This window comes from Artemia franciscana, chromosome 8 (assembly GCF_032884065.1).
Source record: "Artemia franciscana chromosome 8, ASM3288406v1, whole genome shotgun sequence".
In the NCBI taxonomy this organism is placed as follows: domain Eukaryota; kingdom Metazoa; phylum Arthropoda; class Branchiopoda; order Anostraca; family Artemiidae; genus Artemia; species Artemia franciscana.
In genome coordinates this window covers 45878366-45900769 of record NC_088870.1, presented here as the reverse complement: position 1 = coordinate 45900769, position 22404 = coordinate 45878366, and the positions used below count along the sequence as shown (strand labels likewise).

General features: G+C 35.0%; 2 protein-coding genes and 1 long non-coding RNA gene across 4 annotated transcripts in view; 1 reads left to right on the top strand and 2 right to left on the bottom strand.

Annotated features, from left to right (window-relative positions):
• Nucleotides 1-3542, bottom strand: part of LOC136030489 (calcitonin gene-related peptide type 1 receptor-like) — a 166000-nt gene extending 162458 nt beyond the window's left edge. The window contains exon 1 of the mRNA XM_065709511.1: nucleotides 1889-3542. The gene's annotated coding sequence lies outside the window, so the exon portion shown is untranslated. The remainder of the gene's footprint in view (nucleotides 1-1888) is intronic.
• Nucleotides 372-20529, top strand: LOC136030490 (uncharacterized). Its single transcript, XR_010618295.1, has 2 exons — nucleotides 372-1113; nucleotides 20251-20529. It is a non-coding gene; the product is annotated as an uncharacterized LOC136030490 (long non-coding RNA).
• LOC136030488 (deoxyribodipyrimidine photo-lyase-like) overlaps nucleotides 5129-22404 on the bottom strand; it is a 126757-nt gene continuing 109481 nt past the window's right edge. For both annotated transcript variants that reach the window (XM_065709508.1, XM_065709507.1), the window contains exons 9-10: nucleotides 12792-12877; nucleotides 5129-5574 (exon numbers count right to left, since the gene is read on the bottom strand). In XM_065709508.1, coding sequence (XP_065565580.1) covers nucleotides 5359-5574; nucleotides 12792-12877 — 302 coding nt within the window. In that variant the 3' untranslated portion in view covers nucleotides 5129-5358. The remainder of the gene's footprint in view (nucleotides 5575-12791; nucleotides 12878-22404) is intronic.

The window sequence follows — 22404 nt, the reverse complement described above, 5'->3', positions numbered from 1 at the left end:
ACATATGAGCTTCTTAGCTGAGCGGCAAAAAGAAAATATAATAACAAATGATGACCTTGGGCTATTAAAAAACATTTGCTTCAATATCCACATACAACGGACAATCTTGTTCGCCTCATAAAGAAAATTAGATTAAAAAAAAAAAAAGTTTCAACTGAAAGAAGGGAGCAACATTAAAACTTAAAACGAACAAAAATTATTACTTATATGAGGGAGGTTCTTCCCCTCGTAAATACCTCGCTTTTTAATCTAAAGTTTGAATTTTGTTCCAATTCTTTAAGAATGACCACTGAATCATATAGGCCGTTTAATTAGAATAAATAGCTCTTTTAAAAGTACTAAAAGAACTTTAGCGTAAAGAGTGAGGTATTAACGGGGGGACAATCCCCCTCATTTACGTAGTAATTTCTGTTTGTTTTAAGTTTTAGCGTTGTTTTTACTTTCAGTTGAAACAACTTGTTTTTTTTTATTTAATTTCTGATCGTTTTTTAAGTAATGCTGGGAGATCCGGCGCCCCTTTCACGGGAAATTACCTTTCCCCGTGGAAATATCCTCACACGTAACCTTATCGCCTTGATCCCTCCCAACCAAAGCTTTTCTCTCCTCCCTTACAATCAACATATTTAATAAGTAAATCCCCTCCTTTATTTCCTTTTTCTAACTTTTATTGTGTGCAGCTTATTTTACTGATTTTGTACATGCTATTTTTGCTAATGTACAGCATATTTTTTTTATTATTACGAATAGCGGTAAGCATTAATGCGTGTTATCTTTAGATCTTACTTATCTTTAAATAGTTTTTAGGATTTATGTTGTTCTTTTTTATTTTTATTTTGCATGTAACAAGAAATTCTGATCTCTTAGAGCCTCTGAGTCATTTGAAAATAAATACTGTCTTATCTTACAAATAATTTAAAATCAAACACACAGAATATTCTTGCATTCCAGCATTAAAAAAAAGAATTAAGATAAACTATAATCAGTAAGTTAGATAAGGCTGGTGACTTTCTTTTCACAAGGAACAGTACAAAATACATCAAATCACTAAGCACTAAAGGACAGCTTTGACGACGTGTGTTTTCGAGATGTGTTTTCGGCGAAATTGTGTTTTCGGTGAGTTGTGTGTGTTCTGCGTTTCGACGTGTGTTTTCGGCTACCGAAAAGAAATTCTTTTCAGGGGAGGAAATTTACTGGTGCAAACAGGACCAAGGGCCAAACTTCTCCACCTATCAAACAGATAGAGAAACCTTTTATAATTTCACCTCAAACAAGGAGAAACACCCCTAACTTTCTACAAAAACCTTTGCCAGTAAGGGGTTGGTTTTTGGAAGGGCCACGGTGCCTCTTTGACAATCACATAAGTGAAAGCCCTCGCACTATCCTAATTAAAACAGAATGCAGCGTACCTTCCTTTCCTCTGAAAGTTGGCGACCATGGGAAGGTGGTAAAGACTGAAGTGTTGAAGGAATGACGGCACTATCACATATTATAATCGAAAAAATCAATTTAAACTTTCAATTTATTCAGACCACGGGAAGTGGATGAAATATTGATAACAAGATTTCAATTTCGTCCTCATCAGACGCTGTTAAATAAAAATGTTTAAAAACCCATCTGCTTTTATTATTCATTTATTCAAAGAAATATCCCACATTCTGAATTTTTGTTTTATAATTGAATATAAACTTAATATATTCGTTCAAACATTTATTGAAGATATATTATAAAAGGTATGAGGGGTCAAGGATGGACCCCTCTTGACCCCCCAGTAAAAATGCTGGAGCTACTACCCTGTTTAACACTATTAGCTTTGCTGATATTCGATTGGAACTGTATAGATAGCATAGATAGCACACTGCATCAACATTTAATTATTGCGTGAACCTACCTTTTTTGTCATTCTTTAATCATCTTCTTCCCTTAGGTGATGTTGGCACATTTCTTCAATCGAGTATCTTGCCTATTTAAATGATAAAGTCTGACTCTTGCCTTGGACTCCATACTCTGTAATGGCCTTCCAGATTCCATCCCTTAGAATAGAATCAAAAGCTGTAATAAAGTCTATGAATAGAGACACTGTTGGTTTCTGATGTTTTGCCCTGTGTTCAAGGGTTTGTCTTTAGACAAATATTTGGTTGATTGCTCCCATGCTTGGGCGGAATCTTGCTTGATTGGGTCTTTTCTTCACGTTGCGCTGGATACGATAACGATTATGTAGCACTATGGCAAATATTTTTGCAGTAGTGCAGATGAGAGAGATCGCGCGATCATTGCTGCATTTTGTCTTCAGTCCGTTTTTGACGACCGGTAGGATGATAGAGTCTCCCCTGTCCTGTGGAGCCATCTCTTCTTCCCATATAAGACAGGTTAGTTTATGCACCCTGCTGGTAAGTGCTGTCCTTCCATACTTGTAAAGTTCAGCTGGAATAGCATTAGGACCAGGGGCTTTATTGCTTTTCAGGCAATTGATTGCTTAACGGACTTCATTTAACGTGGGGGAACCACGTTCACGTCTTTGAAATACTGCTGGGTGTGTTTAGTTCCTGCAGAACATCAGGGCTGCGACTGGGATTATTGCAATGCTGATTATGGTCCATTGCTGTGGAGAATTGGCGCCGATTAAGTAGTTTGTAAAAGTGCTCCTTCCAGTGATTTATTATTTGGGAATTATTTGAGAGTAATTTGCCGTTTTCATCTTTGACGGACGTATTAGTAGGCTTATGCGATTTACCCCTGTTATTTTTAGGAGCTGATACATCTTCTCGGTGCCGGATCTAGAAGTAGGGCTTATATGGCTTCAGTGATTTTCTCCTAGTACTGGTTCTTATCATTCTTAGCCGACTAGTGGCATTTTCTTCACCAGCGCCAGAACAAATCTGATTTTTCGTCTGATATCTGCTGCTTGTGCTCAACCAGCTGAACTGTGCGTGTTGACATACATTTTTTGGGTAGTCTTTTGCGGTATCCTATCGTAGCTTCTGCAGTCTCGTGGATTATATTGAGTATGGTCAGCCACTTTTCATCCCAACTTTGGGTTTGCTCGTTTGTCGCTTGCACTTTGAGAGACTGCAGACTTGACTAGAACTTGTCTAGTCTAACTTGACTAGAAGATGATCCAAACCATGTATTGAACCAGTATTTGCTCCAATGTAAGATCTAATAATCGTAACCATTGATTTCCAGCGGCGTGACTTGAGGATGTAATAAATCTGGCTTTTCGTTCTACCATCTCTTGAATGCAATATCACTCTATGGCTTGGCTTGTGTTTGAATAGGGTATTGGTAATGACCAAATCATTCGACACGGCAAAGTGAAGTCTTCCTCCCCTGCTACATCTAGCTCCAAGACCGAAGTGGCCAATGACAGACTCGGTATTGGATACTTTTCCCCTGATTCTGGCGTTAAAGTCACCTCCAATAAAAGTTAGGTCTCATTTCGGGACCTTCTTAAGTGTACAAGTTAGAGATTGGTAAAAAAAAAAGTCCTAGTGCACGGATTTTTCAAACAAGATACAGCTTACGTGCAGGAAAAAAGATGAACTAAAAAGCAGTCTTACGGAGCTTCTGCTAAAAAAAAAAAAAAGATGGTTGAATGCCTAATCCAGTCAAGAAGATACAACAATCACTGTTTGGCCAAACTTTCTTCGATCAAGGTTGCAGTTATCGCTGCAGCCTAATTCAGAACGATTTTCAGCCAATAGTAACCGAAAATTTAAAAGCGAAAAAAATACTTTCAATTGTTAAAAAAATTGCCATTTTAAACTGATTTAGGAATGTTAGCTGTGATTTTGATTATCTTAATGGTATGAGTTAATTGAAAAAAGAAATTTATGTGAATTTTGAATGATAGTCTGAAAACTGTCAAAAATGGTCCCGGACTGAAATGAAAACTGCACCATTGCAATTGCCATTAAAAATCACATACACGAGAATTATAGCTCCCCACCTTGAAAAACAAGGACAAATCAATTTTTTGCATGGGAGGATTTTTAAAGAAATTAGCAGAGTCAGATGAATGGAAATTTCAGGAATCAGTTAAAATATGAGATTCTGAAAGTGTCATTGAGCTTCCCCAACTAGCCTACCTTGGCCAACTAATATAGCTCAACTATTATTCAGCCTAATTTTTATGCATTCAAGAAAGTTTATCCCCAAAGCGATCGCTTACCCCATTTGTTTTATAGACTGATAGACTTTATAAAACTGACCAATAATAGCTAACAAGAAAAATTTTTTTGGGTGCTAAGGTTTTTTAAGCTGATTCAAGTTATTTTTGAGATGCTGAATCCAAATATGAAATCAGTTTTTCTGTATAAGATATACTTTTTGAAATAATGCACTATCATCCGCAATTAGATTTACTGTTATATCTCTCTACACATCTATGATGTAAAATTACATAATAACTAGTTCCTACATTTTCAATCTATTTGTAATATATTTTACGAGTATTTTTTTTTTTTGGGATGCTGAATGTAAATATAAAATCAGTTTTTCTATACAAGAAATACTTTTGAAAATATAGAACTGTCATCCACAACTAAGTTTACTGTTAAATCATTCTATATATCAATAATGTCAAATTATATAATAACTAGTTCTTATATTTCAATTTATTTTTAATATGTGTTACTAATATATTTTAGGGATTCTGAATCCAAATATAAAACCAGTTTTTCTGTATAAGATATACTTTTTGAAATAATGCACTATCATCCGCAATTAGATTTACTGTTATATCTCTCTACACATCTATGATGTAAAATTACATAATAACTAGTTCCTACATTTTTAATCTATTTGTAATATATTTTACGAGTATTTTTTTGGGATGCTGAATGTAAATATAAAATCAGTTTTTCTACACCAGAAATACTTTTGAAAATATAGAACTATATATCAATAATGTCAAATTATATAATAAATAGTTCTTATATTTCAATTTATTTTAATATGTGTTACTAATATATTTTAGGGATCCTGAATCCAAATATAAAACCAGTTTTTTTTTGTGCCAGATACACTTTTTGAAATACAGAGCATTCATCCAAAATTAGGTTAACTGTCAAAGCAGTAATGTCAAATTATATAATAACTCGTTCCTTTATTGTAATACATTTGCAATATGTTTAAAATTAATTATTTATTAATTGTAAAATCTTAAAAATTTGAACTCCTAACTAAAAACTAATGCCAATATTTAAGTTCACTTATTAAAAACAGATAAAATTAGCACCAAAAGCCGCGGGATCAAAACCACCGATGCCCATTAAGCACTATTATTACGTTTATTCAGAGCCAAGTCATGCATCATTGTCGAGTCATCTTCATTAAGTCCCCGGGTCATGATACCTGGTGTTACACGGATGAAAACCTGTCTTTGTTATGAGTTCTACGCGAGGAATTATGAGTGTCCTTGTCACTATATCTCTGCGCTCTAAGAGTTGCTTCATTGATAGTGCTTGCTGTGAAGTCATTTTGATTGGCCCAAATTATTGCTTCGTCTCGTTTACGGCTAACATACCCTTTTAGAACGGCGTTATATGGATTATCCTTTGCCTCCGGGTTACCCATCTGAAAAGAAAGAGTCTTTTATATTGACTTAAGAGCATAAAACTTCTGTCGATTAAACAAGGTGGTAAATAGAACCAAGGAATTATCAAGGGAGAGGGGCCTCGTCCCCCTCCCAAATTCCTATATTTTCTTCAATTTCTGGGTATTTCTTACTCAAATTATGATATTTTTTTCATTTGGTTATCTCCCTTGAAAATTTCAATTAATCCTCCCCCTTGAAAAGAAATCCTAGGTACGAGCCTGAGTAGAGTCGATTCCATATATATTTAAAGAATCAGAACAAAGATTTTGAAAGGAGTTTTGACACTTAAACAATAGCTGAGGCAATAACGCCAAAATAACTGTTAATGTATACGCAGAGGATATAAGATTATGTAAATGAATCGAGAACAAACTGAAAACTTTGCTTGATTGAAGAGAAGCCAAGAGATGGAAAAATAGAAGATTTACAAGCTCAAATTTCTTGGCATTTATTTGCCAGTGAAATTGAGAGAGCAATGATAAAGGAAGTATTTGTTTAATTTTTCTATGTTGTGGCACCTTCTTCCCCAAGTTGGAAAAAAGAAATCAAAAAGTAAAATACTTCAATCAATGGTTGGGGATGACTAGGGGCCCCATTTATGAAATAGTAAGGGGGAATCTTTTTCCAAATGTTTTTTTTTAGGAAAATACAGAGAAAAGTATTTTTAAAATCAACGGGGAGGTTTTTTTCAAATTTTGTAAAAAATGATTTTTTATGTGTATGTGGGGGGGGGGGGCTATTGGCCCCCCAACCCCCCAAACCGACCGTATGCATATATATATATATATATATATATATATATATATATATATATATATATATATATATATATATATATATATATATATATATATATATATATATATATATATATATATGGCTCTAATGACTGGGAGAAATTCGTTAGAATGCATTATAGTTGTCGGTATAAAATAAAGAACTGAAAAGACGATATTCCACTGGCTTTTGGGGGCTGAGGAACAATTTCAAAGTTATAGCCTTTTAAAATTAAAACGGCTTATAAGCCATTTTAAATCTAATATTCTCTTCTGGACGGAACTACTTTTTTCAATACTTATAAATTTCAAAGACTTATAGCTCATAACCGTTGAATCACTTGTAAGAATCCGATTCACTTGAATTACCTAAGAAAAGAGATATTTCTAAATACTTTTAACTGTTGAAATGCTTACAAGACTATGAATCACCTGAACCACCTATATAAGAGAAATGATATATTTAGATGCTTATAACTCGTGGGTCACTTATAAGGATATGAGTCACTTGAATCACCCATATAAAAAAAGAGAAATTTCCAAATGCTTACAACTCTTGAATCGCTTACAAGATTATGAATCACATGAATCGCCTATATAAGAAAAGGCAAATTTCCAAATTCTTGATCTGATAACTCCTGGAAAATAACTGACCTTGACACTTCTGACACTTGGGAATACACTTTTGAATCACTTGTCAGCCTCAAATACAAAAAGAATGTTTGTGCTCCAGTTTTAGATTTTCTACCAATTGTCATACGAATTTTTAACAAAAGTAGTATTTACCTTGCCAAAATTTACCAAAGTTGGTCTATAAAAAGTGTTTCAGAGATCTTGCCAGTTTATAATCCCTTTGGGCCTCGAATCGCTTACTTCTTAGGGACTTTTTGTCAAAGATTTCACACGTAGAGAATTCAAATTGATATTTTAATAATAGAAATTTTTTTGTAGTGCAGTTCCAAAGACATGTTACCTTTTATACATTAAATTTAAAAAAAGTTTTTTTTTAACTGAAAATAAGGAGCGACATTAAAACTTAAAACGAACAGAAATTACTCCGTGTATGAAAGGGGCTGTTTCCTCCTCAACGCCCGACTCTTTACGCTACAGTTTGACGCTTTCTTTCAATTCTAATATAAAACAGTAAATAACTTTAGCGTAAAGAGCGGGACGTTGAGGAAGGAACAGCCCTTTTCATACACGGAGTAATTTCTGTTCTTTTTAAGTTTTAATGTCGCTCCTTACTTTCCGTTAAAAAAAACTTTTTTTTATTTAATTTCTGAGCGTTTTTGAAGTAATGCATGTTTGATTTTGACTCTCCACAAATGAATAATTGAAACAAAACTTACGCATTATTTTTTTTTGCTAAATGGCTTTCTCTTAGTTTTGATCAGACGATTTTGAGCAAAAGGGTGGCAGAGGAGGTCTAGTTGCCCATCAATTTTTCGATTACTCAAAAAGGCAACTAGTATTTTTAACTTTTAACGAGCGTTTTTATTGGTAAAAAATAAACGTAACTTACAAATTAACTTACGTAACGAACTTCTATATTCATATATTTTAATTATGTATGTGACGAGGGGGTTTGCCCCTCGTTAATACCTTGCTCTTTAAACTAAAACTTTAATTTTGTCCTAATTCTTTAAGATTGACCCCTGAATCACAAAGGCTGTAGAATAAATAGTTGAAATTACTAAAAATACTTCAGCGTAAAGAGCGAGGTATTAACGCTATATGCGTAATAATCTCTGTTTGTTTTAAGTTTTAATGCTGGTCCTTACTTTCAGTGGAAAAAACTTTTTCATGTTTATTTTTTCATTGTTTTTTTAACAATGCTAGAAAACCCTGCGCCCCCCTCATGGAATTTCTCTTTACCCATGACAAATTCTTCCAAGGGAAGATCCTTCCACGTAGCCCCCTCCCCTCGACCCCCCCAAACCGAAAATCCCCCTGAAACGTCTGTACGCTTCCAAATAACCATTACTGGGTATAAACGCTAGTCAAAGTTTTTAACTTGCAGCCCCTCCCCCGGGGACTGTAGGGGAGTAAGTCAGCCCCAAAGACATATTTATCATATGTTTTCTGACAATGCTGAACAAAATGGCTATCTCAAAATTTGATACGTTGACTTTGGGAAAAATGAGCATGGGAGGGGGCCTAGGTGCCCTCCAATTTTTTGGTCACTTAAAAAGAGCAATAGAACTTTTAATTTCCGTTAGAATGAGTCCTCTCGCGACATTCTAGGACCACTTGGTTGATGCGATCACCCCTGGGAAAAAAAGAAACAAACACAAACAAACACGCACCCGTGATCTGTCTTCTGGCAAAAAATACTAAGTTCTACATTTTTTGTAGATAAGAGCTTGAAACTAGTACAGTAGGGTTCTCTGATACACTAAATGCGATGGTGTGATTTTGGTTAAGATCGTATGACTTTTAGGGGGTGTTTCCCCATATTTTCCAAAACAAGACAAATTTTCTCAGGCTCGTAACTTTTGATGAGTAAGACTAAACTTGATGAAACTTATATATCTAAAATCAGCATAAAAATCCGATTCTTTTAACGTATCTATTAGTATCAAAATACTGTTTTTTTAGAGTTTCGTTTACTATTGAGTCGGGTCGCTCCTTACTACACTTCGTTACCAAGAACTGTTCGATAATTTGAGAGCTGGATCAAAAACCTTGCACGTACAAGCATGTTTGTGCTTAAAGCATGATTGTTGGTTGCTTAAAGATCCTACAATTATCATATCACCTTGAGCAGAATTTCAAAAGCGTTGATCACCTTTTGTTCTAAAATATGTTGTTTTAACCATAGAGCAAAGATCTTAGAGACCCCTGATTTCAGTCAGAAGTGCTTGAATTTGAGTAGGCCTACTGACCCTGCTATGATAGGTCTAAGGACTTATCAAATTCCTTTGACCGGTGGCCAGGGTAATGTGGCCAGGGTAATTTGATTTTACAAAATAAAAACGGCCTGAGAAGAAAGATCTGAACCTTCATTTTCTCTTAAATCGATTTTTTTTTCAAAAAAAAGTAATAAACAGTTCGTGGTAACGAACTGTAGTAAGGAGCAACCCGGCTCAATAGTAAACGAAAATTTAAAAAACGAAATTTTGATGCTAAAAAATACATCAAAAGAATCAGATTTTAATGCTGATTCTAAATATATAAGTTTCATCAAATTTAGTCTTTGTCATCCAAAGTTATGAGCCTGAGAAAATTTGCCTTATTTTTGGAAAATAGGGGAAACACCCCCTAAAAGTCATAGAATCTTAATGAAAATAACACCATCGCATTTGGCCTATCAGAAAACCCTATAGCAAAAATTTCAAGCTCCTGTCTACAAAAATGTGGAATTTCGTATTTTTTGCCAGAAGACAAGTCACGGGTGCGTGTTTATTTGTTTTTTTTCCAGGGGTCATCGTATCGACCAAGTGGTCCTAGAATCTTGCAAGAGGGCTCATTCTAACGGAAATAAAAAGTTCTAGTGCCCTTTTTAAGTGACCAAAAAAATTGGAGGGCACCTAGGGCCCCTCCCACGCTCATTTTTTTCCCAAAGTCAACGGATCAAAATTTTGTGATAGCCATTTTGTTCCGCGTAGTCGAAAACCATAATAACTATGTCTTTGGGAATGACTTACTCCCCCACAATCCCTGGGGGAGGGGCTGCAAATTACAAACTTTGACCAGTGTTTACATATAGTAATGGTTATTGGGGAGTGTACAGACGTTTCAGGGGGATTTTTTGGTTTGGGGGGTGGGGTTGAGGGGAGAGGGCAATGTGGGAGGATCTTTCCTTGGAGGAATATGTCATGGGGGAAGAAAAATTCAATGAAAAGGGCACAAGATTTTCTAGCATTACTATAAAAAAACAAAGAAAAAATAAACATGAAAAGTTTTTTTCAATTGAAATTAAGGAGTAGCATTGAAACTTGAAACGAACAGAGATTATTACGCACATGGGGGATTCTAAAAATACTTTAGCATAAAGAGCGAGGTATTTAGGAGGAGATAAATACCTCGCTCTTTATGATTAAGTATTTTTGGTAATTTCAACTATATATTCTATGGCCTTTCTGATTCAGGGGTCATTCTTAAAGAATTGGGACAAAACTTACGACTTAGTGTAAAGAGCGAGGTATTAACGAAGGTACAAACCCCCTCCTATACGTAATAAAAATATAAGAATATAAAAGTTTGTTACGTAAGTTAATTCTTAAGTTACGTATATTTTTTTACTAATAAAAACGTTCGTTAAAAATTAAAAGTTCTAGTTGCCTTTTTAAGTAACCGAATAATTGGAGGGCAACTAGGCCTCCTTCCCCACCCCTTATTTCTCAAAATCGTCTGATCAAAACTAAGAGAAAGCCATTTAGCCAAAAAAAGATTTAATATACAAATTTCATTTTAATAATTTACGTGCGGAGAGCCAAAATCAAACATACATTAATTTAAAAACGTTCAGAAATTAAATTAAAAAAAACTAATTTTTTTAACTGAAAGTAAGGAGCGACATTAAAACTTAAAACGAACAGAAATTACTCCGTATATGAAATGGGTTGTCCCCTCCGCATTTCCTTGCTCTTTACAATAAAGTTTGACTCTTTGCTACAATTCTACTTTGTAAAAACAATTAAAAGCTTTAGCGTAAAGAGCGAGGGATTACAGAGGGGACAACCCATTTCATATACAGAGTAATTTCTGTTCGTTTTAAGTTTTAATGTCGCTCCTTACTTTCAGTTAAAAAAACTATTTTTTTTATTTATATAATATTTAGAACCATTCTAATTTTAACTTTATCTTAATATAATAGTCCTTTGAGTCAGAAATTCAACCTCTTCCCCCTCTAAAGAGCACTGACCTTGGATAAATTTCTGGTCGAAAAATCTAATACGTATGTCTTTGAAGATCCCCCACAGTCCCCGGGGGAACGGCTGAAATTTGTGAACTCTATCCATTGTTTACATATAGAATTGTATATTGGGAAGCATAAAGACGTTTATAGGAGTGATTTTTTATGGCGGGGATGGGGGGAAGTCGGGAGAGAGGGCTAAGTCGGATGATCTTTTTAGGGAGAAATTGTTCATGGGGGAAGTGTTTCCCAGATTTATTAAGAAAACGATCAGAAATTAGATAAAAAAAACAAGTTTCTTTTTCAACTGGAAGTAGGGAGCAACATTAAAATTTAAGCGAACAGAAAAAATTTCATGTTTTAATTATTCATGTACGCTGAGAAATCTTCAAAAACTACATCAATTCAAAAACGTTCAGAAACTGAAAAAAATTTTTAACTGAAAGTAAGGAGCGACGTTAAAATGTAAAATGAACAGAAATTATTCTGTATACGAAAGGGGCTGTCCCCTCTTCAACGCCCCGCTCTTTACGCTAAAGTTTTTTTTATTGTTTTGAAGATTAGAGTTGTGAAAAAAGTCAAACTTTAGAATAAACAGCGGGGTGTTGAGGAGGGAGCAGCCCCTTTCATATACGGAATAATTCATGTTCGTTTTATGTAGCTCCTTACTTTCAGTTAAAAAACTTTTTTTATTTAATTTCGACAACGCTCGATCAGGACTGATATATAAAACAACATAAAACAATACATAAAACAACATGTAATTCATTAAGGTGAACTAAAAATGAGGAACATATTTTCAATGCAATTCTTTCCTTTTTCAGCAGTTAACCTAAAAGGTCTTTTTGTAACACTCGTTACACTCGTATCAGCCATTTAATTTGTCATATAATTTTTCAAACCGTTTCTATTTGTGCATAAAGCGTTTAGTGCGTACCCCCCCCCCCAAATCCTCATTCATAGAAATATTATTATTTCTCTTGAGTTTAATTTCTATTATCTCACGATCGTCTCGTTTTTCGTCAAGATCGTCTCAATTTTTATTTCATTTTTTTTGTAAACATCAGTTTATGCTTTCGAATAAGAGCCAGAATAAACTTCAAAAACTCCAAAAGTATTGGGCATCAATAATTTTTGCTGCTTTATATTAAAAATTTTCATCATTAAAATTAGTGTCAACATGCAATAGTTGTGTGGCAAAGCAGTCACAACTTCCTGTTTCAGTAATCTTAAGGAGTGTCCCTTTCCATTCAAAAGTGACAGAAAGTCAAAGAAATTTCACATGGAATAGGTGCCAAAAGATTTACCCCACCTGCTTCCTGGTGTGTATGTGGTTCAACCAAGTTCCGCAAATATAATTTTTGATTTATCCAGATAGTAATTCTTGAATAATAATTGAAAAAGGAACAAGACTCCCCAAGACATCTCTGGACGTTCTTAGAGAAAAAAACAACTGAAAAATGACTGAGTGTACTCTCTAACGTTATTTCACAAGGAATTTTGAGAAGAATCATACTTTTAGTTATAAGGATAAATATTTGCAACCCCCCAGGGTACTTACCCTGTATTTGAATTCTTTTCGTGTAATCACAGGAATAAGAAGCCTACCACTCTCTTCGTCAAGAAGGTCATGATCCTTGCTTGCACCTGTAATGGTAAACTAGTTAAACAATAGGTAAACAATACTAGGTAATAACTATATAATATAGGTAATAAATAACAATATAGGTAATAACTAGGTAATCAATTAGTCTCCGATAGAAAACTTATTAGCCAGACGTAGAAAGGCTAGAATACAAGCATCAACATGAATGTCTAAGAGTGACTCTGATTCACAAAATTTTTTCTAGATATTAGTTTCTCAAAAGGAGGACATCAAATTCAGGCAAGGGAGAAAAAGAAGGAAATAATAGTAATAAGAGAGAGAGAGAGAGAGAGAGAGAGAGAGAGAGAGAGAGAGAGAGAGAGAGAGAGAGAGAGAGAGAGGGAGAGAGAGGGAGAGAGAGAGAGAGAGAGAGAGAGAGAGAAGAGAAGAGAAAGAGAGAGAGAGAGAGAGAGAGAGAGAGAGAGAGAGAGAGAGAGAGAGAGAGAGAGAGAGAGAGAGAGAGAGAGAACAGAAACACACACATGTCTAGATGTCCAGAAAAACTATCTAGAATAATATGTCTAGCATCATAACAATCCAATAAGTCATTTCAGTAAGCTCACTTCAAGTTTTATACTCACTAATTTACATAACTACAAAAAGACACTACATTTCTCATATTTACTTTTCAAACGACAGTCCAATAGAAAAATATATCTTAATTTTTTCCGTCCATTTAATTCTCTATTTACACACTCGTCGCATTTTTAAATTAATCTAACAACTTTTTCCACAAACAAGTTTTCCAAAGAAAAGTAAAGATCTCCAATAAGCCAAGAGTGAGCAAAAATAAAGTCAAATAATCTTCCAAGCGTATAACTACCACAAATCACAATAAATAAATAAATGAAACTCAAAACGAACAGAAATTACAATAAATAGCCGAGTCAAACTCAAAACGAGTAAAGCTAACATGAGTAGGACTGATAACCCCTATGCCTTCTCTAGACCAGATCACATTTTGCGCTTTACTGAAAAAAACAACGGAACAAATGACCGTCGATTATCAATTTTAATTAACATATACTGACATTTCTCTGTTAAGATTTTGATAATTTTTCATTTATAAAAGTACGAAAAGTGAAAACATTTCAAACTTATTTTTTTTTAAATGTTTTTGTAACCTTAATAAATTAAAAATTATTTAAACTTTAAGGAATATATATCAGTATATGCATACTAAACTAACAATCCACCACCATTTTTTCTGTTAGTGCAAATTATATTCTGGTCTTGAGAAGGTGTGGGGTTTCATAGACATAATTTCAAGACCTTTCAACTACACGGAAAGAAATGACTATCTCAAGATTGTGATTATCTATCTCAAGATGCATTTTGGGAATTCATGGGTGTAGGGGAGGTCTTGTTGCCGTACAATAACTTTTGACTAGTAAAAAGGGCAGTATCCCATTCAATTTCCAATTGAATGGTCCTTTTTCGAAGTTCCTACGACAAAAAATGGCTACCTCAAAATTTCAACCATATGCATTAAGGTAAAATACGAAGTTTGGAGGGGTGAGGGTTATACGCCCTCAGATCACTCTGAATCTTAAAAAGGGCACTAAAAATTCTGATTACCAATCCAACAAGCCCCTCCGAAGTTTATACGATCACCTTTTATGTATATACCTTATACGCCCCAGAGCATAACTTATCTTGCCCTGAGGGCTGCGGGGGGTCATCCTCACAGAAACAATTGCTGGTCCTTTAAATTACGTTAAACAAAATTTATACCTCAAAATTTTGGTTGGATGTGTTTGGAGAAATTGTGGGGAAGGAGGGGGGGGGTAGTTGCCCTCCAATCAGTTTTGACTATTAAAAAAGATACTGGCCCTTTCAACCGTCAGTCAAATGAGCCCTTTTCGAAGTTTCTACGAGAACAAATGGCCAACACAAAATTAAAATCAGATACATTTTGGGAAAATATGAGGTGTGGGGGAAATAATGGGCGTGGGAGGGGTTTATTTTTCCTCCAACCACTTTCGACTATTAAAAAGGGCACTGAGTCTTTCAATTTCCAATTGAATGAGCTGTTTTCGAAGTTTCTTTGACAACAAATGGCTATCTCCAAATTTCTATTAGATACATTTTGGAAAATACAAAGTTTGGGAGGGGGTATCCATCCTCTGAATCTTAAAAAGAGCACTTGAACATCTGTTTTACAATCAAATCCGCCCATTCCGAAGTTTTTACTATATATATATATATATATATATATATATATATATATATATATATATATATATATATATATATATATATATATATATATATATATATATATATATATTATATGTTTATATTTCCTTTTCTCCTTCTGTCTCTTTTTTATGTGTTTGTGCTGTTGCATTGGTGATTTCTCTTTTCATAATATTTTTATTTTTTATTTATTTTTATATTTTTTTTATGTGTTTGTGCTGTTGCATTGGTGATTTCTCTTTTCATAATATATATATATATATATATATATATATATATATATATATATATATATATATATATATATATATATATATATATATATATATATATATATATATATATATATCATCCTTTCTATATATACCAGGACATAACTAGTAAGGCTTTCCCTCCGGGCTGTGAGGGGGGGGGGTATCTTCAAAGACATAACTTCCGGACCTTTCAATTACGTTGAACAAAATGGCTATCTCAAAATTTTGATAGGATGTGTTTAGAGAAATGACTAAACTGACGATCTACAGCCAATTTTTTTCAGTATGTGTAAATTATAAATTACGTTCTGGTATTTTAATTAATATGTTTTGGGAATTGATGGCCGTAGGAGGGAGGGCATGTTGCATTACAATCACCTTTGAATAGCAAAAAGGGCACTAGCCCTTTCAAATTCCAATCGAATGAGCCTTTTTCGAAGTTTCTACGACGACAAATGGTCATCTCAAAATTTCAATAGATGCATTTCGGGAAAATACGAGGTTTGGAAGGGAGGGTTTATCCATATTCTGATCACTCTGAATCTCAAAAAGGCACTAGACCTCCTGATTACCAATCCAACGAGCTTCCTCCAAAGGTTATACGATCACTGTTTTTATACATACCTTATATGCCCCCCAGGCATAATTTAAAACTCTTGCCCTGAGGGTTGTGGGGGGGGGGGCATCGTCAAAGACATAATTTCCGGACCTTTCAGTTGCGTTGAACAAAACGGCTATCTCAAATTTTTTATTGGATGTGTTCGGGGAAATGGTGGGCGTGGGAGGGAGTTTATTTGCCCTAAAATCACCCCCTTTTCGAGTCCTTTTCGAAGTTTCTACGACAACAAATGGCAATCTCAAAATTAAATCAGATACATTTCGGGAAAATATGAGGTGGGGGGGGTATCAATCACTCTGAATCTGAACAAAAACACTAGAGCTTCTAATTACCAATCCAATATGCCCCTTCCAGAGGTTTTACGATCTTCCTTTCTATATATATACCTTGTATACCCCCAGGGCATAAATTACAACACTTGCACTGAGGCTTGTGGGGGGCTGTGATCCTCAGAGGCTGAATTTCCAGACCTTTCGATTCCGTTGAACAAAATGGCTATCTCAGAATTTTTATTGGATGATGTTTGGGGAAATGGTGGGCGTGAGAGGGGGGTTAGTTGCCCTCTAATCACTTTCGACTGCAAAGAAGGGTACTGGCTCTTTCAATTTTCAATCGAATGAGGTGTTTTCGAAGTGTCTTTGACAACAAATGGCCATAAAAAAAATTTCTATCAGATTCATTTCGGAAAATTAAATGTGTGGGGGGGGGGAACCACCCACTGATCATTTTGAATCTTAAAAGGGCATTAGAGCTTCTGATTACCAATCCAATGAGCTCTCTCAGAAGTTTATATGATCATCCTTTCTATATATACCCTATATGCCTCTAGGACATAACTTACAACCTTTGCCCCGAGGGATTGGGGGGGGGGTGTCATCCTCAAAGACATTTCCAGACCTTTCAATTAAGTTGAACAAAAGGACTATGTAAAGGCTTTGATTGGATGGGCTTGGGGAAATGTGGGCGTACGAAGGGGGTTAGTTGCCCTCAAATGACTTTCAACTATTATTAAAAGCACTAGCCCTTTCAGTTTCCAGTCGAATGACCTGTTTTTGAAGTTTCTAAGCCAACGAACGGCCATCTAAAATTTCTATCAGATGCATCTTAGGTAAATCCGAGGTGTGGGGGGGGGTATCCATCCTCTGATCATTCTGAATCTTTAAAAGGGCATTAGAACATCTGTTTTCCAATCAAATGAGCCCATTCTGAAATTTTTACGGTCACCCTTTCTATATATACCTTTATGCCCCCAAGGCATAAATTATAACGCTTGCCCTGAGGACTGTGGGGGGTGTCATCCTCAAAGACAGAATTTCCGGGCCTTTCAATTACGCTGAACGAAATGGCTATCTCAAAATTTTGATTGGACGCGTTTGGGGAAAAGGTGGGCGTTGGAGGGAGGGGGGTTAGTTGCCCTCTAATCACTTTTGACTATGGAAAAGGGCAGCTCTGTCAATTTCCCATCGAATGACCACTTTAAGAAGGTTCTACGACACAATATAGCAATTTTAAAATTTTTAACAGATACTTTTGGGAAAATACGAGGTGTGTGTATGTGTGTGTGTGTGGGGGGGGGGGGGGTATCCGCCCTTTGATCACAATGAATCTCAAATAGGGCACTAAATTTTTTGATCAGCAATCGAATTAGCCCCTTCCGAAGTTTATATGATTACCCTTACTATATAAACCTTAAATGTCCCGGGCATAACTTATAACCCTTGCCCTGAGGGCTCTGGGAGGTGGGGGGGGGGAGGTGGTTGTCATACTCAAACACATAATTTCCAGATCTTTCAACTCTGCTGAGCAAAATGGTTATCTCAAAAAATTTGGATTGAATGTGTTTGGGGAGATGGTGGGCGTGGGATGGGTGGGGGGGGGGGGGGTAGCTGCTCTCTAATCACTTTCGACTATTAAGATTCCTTCGATACGAAGTGCCTTGGCCTAAACAAAAAACATAAATATCTAATACATTGTGCCCACATCGCTCTTTACTTACGCTACGCTCTTAACATTGCTCTTTACGCTATTGCGCTGTCTATTTTCACTAGTGGGAATTAGTCTATTCAGTTCGCCTGCCATCTGTAATTCGACTACTACAACTACTGCTAACAAGCATCTATTATTAATAGAAGTAATTAGCATATGTGATTAGTATGATCTATGATATGATATTAGTATGATATGTTTAGCATAACATCTTGTAGAATAAAAAAAAAAGCATTCATCGACCATTTGAATTTTAAATCTGGAATAATAAATGACGTTATCAAACAGGCCATTTCGTATTTATTTCATCTTTTCTTTCTATGTAAATGTTTTGTAGCTGGATTTTCGCTTGTGGACAAATTTAAAATCAAACGAGTAATCAATTTAAAATCAAAATCAATAGATTAACAATAACAACCAGTAAAATGAATTACAGACACTGACTCAAGAAACCAACTACGATAGGAAGGAGTGATGAAACGAGATTTTGCTATATCACCATTAGTAAGTTGCAAAAGGCGTTTTGTTGTACTTATAAGGTTATGTATGAATATGTAAATTTGTTTTATAATGATTAAATAACGTAACATGTCACTCGTCACTGTCAAAAAAAAAATAAAGAATTTTTCTACCTAATATTTCATATAGTGCCTATATGACTCGACTCTTTTAAACCCAGCCCTATTTAACTCAGCTCTATGCAAATTTTAAATTAACACCCATTAAATTCAATAAAATACAGTTTAGCCCTACTTAATTAGAACCCCTGAGCCTCAACCTTGTTCAACTCGATCCTGTTCAACTTAACCCTTATCCGACTCAACCTCTATTAAGCTCAACCTTTTGTAGCCCTACAACCTTCAACATAGCCCCATGCAGATCAATTGAATTTAACACGACCCCATTCAAGCCAATCTTCTGTAGCTAAACTATGCCCAACTCGAACTAGTAAAATCAGGGATGTATAAAGGAGATGGGACCCTGTGGGTCGGACCCTCCAAAATACTAAATTTGCCGAATCTTTGGTACTTCTTAATAAAAAATCACAAATTTCTCGAATTTCTGGTACTTCTTATTCAAACTATCAAATAAAATGTGTTTTTTTATTATTATTATTATTACCCCCCCATCCTCTCAAAGGATTCCCCTGGAATTGAATGGATGAATATCGGTCTCCTTCAGGGCCGAATCCTTTTGGGGGTCTTAAACTTTTATGTTTTACTGATTTGACAATTGTTTCTCTATCTCTTAAAGTAGCATGAAATAAGAAACGCTCACAGAATACAAACTTTGACGATTTCATTCTATTTAAATTTTTATAACTTGAAATAAAATCTTTATTGTTCAGTTATATTCTCATATTTATCAGGGTTGAGGAATTATATCAGAAAGATTGAGCTAAATTGTAGCATGGAGCAGCAAGGGGTTTAGTGAATCCCATGAACAAAGGGTTCGTTTCTCAGTTATCTTCGCGAGTTCACCAGAGGAGATGTAAATGGAGACTGAGTTGCATCACGAGGGATTGAGTTGAATAGGAGTTGAATTAAATGGGGTCAATTTAAATGGGGATTGAGAGGTGATTTGAATAGAGCGTATTTAAACGGGGTTGAGTTGAACATGATTGAGTTAAATGGGTTTTGAACTGTATAGAGTTGCTTACAATGGAACCACTTGATGTAGCCTACTTAGTCTGCTAACAAAGAAACTTAATATGAGTTCTGTAGCTTTGAACTAACAATGTCAGGTTTCATAAATTGTACAAGTTTTACAGAGAGTGAATTGATACTTTGAATAAAAAAAAAACCAGACGAATAAAACCTTCTTTTGTTACTTTAGTTATAAAAAAACGTTTCTAAACAAAAACTAGAGAAAAGTAAAGAGCGATATTAAAACCCAAAAACGAACAGAAATAACGTCGGATGTTAAGTAAACGAACTTAACGAACAGTAAATAATTTCTTAGACTATACTGCTTTTCCATTTACGAAAAATTAAGCAAGAGAAAACGGGTTTTAATTTCAAGAAAGCAGTGAACAAAAAATAAAAACAGAAGTACACTTAAACTAAAAAAATTAAAATATTCCAAATATTTCGGCCCCACATCTTGTAGCCACGTTCAGAAGGCTCCCAACCGTGGGGCCGAGATATTTTGAATATTTTTCTTTTTAATGAATATGCAGCAAAGCTCAAACTTGAGACTTATGTGAAAATAGAACTTTGACACCGTAACAGCAAATGAGATCCTCCACCAGGAAACGACTGAAATCCCTTCTAAAATCAAAAAAATAGAGCTAGTTATACTTTGTTTTTTGTTACAGGAAGTAACCAGTACAGAATGCAGATTATACGGAAGATAAGCTTCATTCTGAAGGTTTTTCTCCTGAAGAAGGAATCATTCCTTTTCATTACTTAAGAAACAAGAAAAGCTCGCCAGTTCTTCATTCATTTATTTTATTTAAGCTACTGAATCAATTGTGAACAACCCAGTCTACCCCCCCCCAGAAAAAATTGTATTTTTCCATATTTAGGGGGCAGAAAAAGAACTAAGGTGACATGTCTCCTGTTAAATTTGTTAGAATAAAATTTTTGGTAAGAAATTTAATAACCAGATCCGTTCTTGAAAAATAGATATAAAAAAATGATGAAAAAAGGAGGAAAATCCGTTTCCTCAAAGGGAAAAGCAGGTCATGAATTTTTAGAAGAATAACATGTTTGAAGCCCAAAGGAGCCCATTTAGCATTCCATGTGCTTATTATAAGAAGAAGAAGAATAAATTCGACTCCCTAGCAACTTACGCCAATACTTAAATAATAAACTTCTATCACCCCAGTGGCCAAACCACAGGTGCTATGGATTTCTTCGGTTATCTAAGCAATTCTAATATGCTAAACTAGAAAAAATAAATTACTGGTGGAGATTTTAATGCCCACAGCCTTTTGTGGGGAGATAAGCCAGCAAATAAAGCAGGTAAAATTATTGAACGCTTGATCTAACAATAAACAGAGTTAGCAATTGTTAACCCTCCAAGTTTAAATATATATTTTAATCCCAAAAGCGATAAATTTTCCATAACTGACTTTTCAATTGTGTCAATAAACATTTTGAATAAAATTTATACAAGGAAAATTGATAGCCTTTGTACGGACCACTTTTCTATAGTTTCTTCAACAAATGAACCTGCTAAAACTCAGCCCCATACCCCAAAATATATTAACACTTTAGAAAATTGGACTATGTTCAAGAATGAGCTTAATGATGTAACTACAAGTCTCACGAAGAAATCATATATTTCAAATATAACAGCTGAAATACAGGCTAAAGTTTTGGCAACCATACAACTAATCTTATTATCCCCAAGACAGCATCTAGGAAAACAATCTCTAAACACACTCCTAAAGCATGGTGGTCAAGTGAGTACCCAAATAAATGGAGAATAAAAAAGGCAGCTAGGAGAACATCTCTAAAAAAGCCTCTCCTGATATGCATTTAAATAAATTACAAGCTGAGGCTAATCTCAAAAAGTTATTTTAAATACTAAATGTAATGACTCGAATATTTTTGCAAATAGTCTATCTAGAGAAACATGTAATCCATCATATATAAACTCACTAGCTGTTGGGGTGGCGCTTCGCGCCACCCCGACGCCTAGTTGGTGGGCGCTTCGCAACCCCCCAAGCCCCCCCCACGCGCTTAAGTCGTTACGCGCCATTGTAGTTGTGTCCCTGTGTCCCACCTGTGAATAGATATATATATATATATATATATATATATATATATATATATATATATATATATATATATATATATATATATATATATATACGTAAAACGTAAAACTACGTAAAACATGCGAATATACAACATTCTTCGCTGTCCCATTGTATATGCATATAAATAGATTGTCAGGTTTACGGACTCTTGAACATGCAACATATAATTGTCCATGGGAAAAACAATCCGTATTCAGATCTATACCTCATTATTCTAATGATGTGTCCCTGTGTCCCGGTCGTCATTTATATTCCCTGTGTCCCGGTCGTTGATGGGTCCAAAATGAATGAAAAGGTGGCAAGACACGGCAAGAGCTTTTATTGACAAACTACATGATGAATAATTTTCTAAACTGGACGACAGGGAGCAGAGTTCGATGTGTCAGCCATAAAAAGAGGTAAGGTAAAAATGTAAAAATTCTAAAATAACAAAAAAAAGAAAACAAGAGCTAAGAGCTCATATGGCACTTGTGACGAGGCGAGAAGAGCTAAGAGCCAAGAGATCATATGGTATGAGCTCTAACAAAATTCTATGAATCAATAGATTGATTTAAACAGGAAAATAAGAGGCTTAATGCCGGTCAGGATTTACAGTCAAGTCAGGATTTTTGAAAGGGGGTTTCCCCCTCCTAACTCCCCCCCAATGACACCAGATCCGGTCAGGTTTAAAATAAGAGCTCTGAGCCACGATATCCTTCTAAA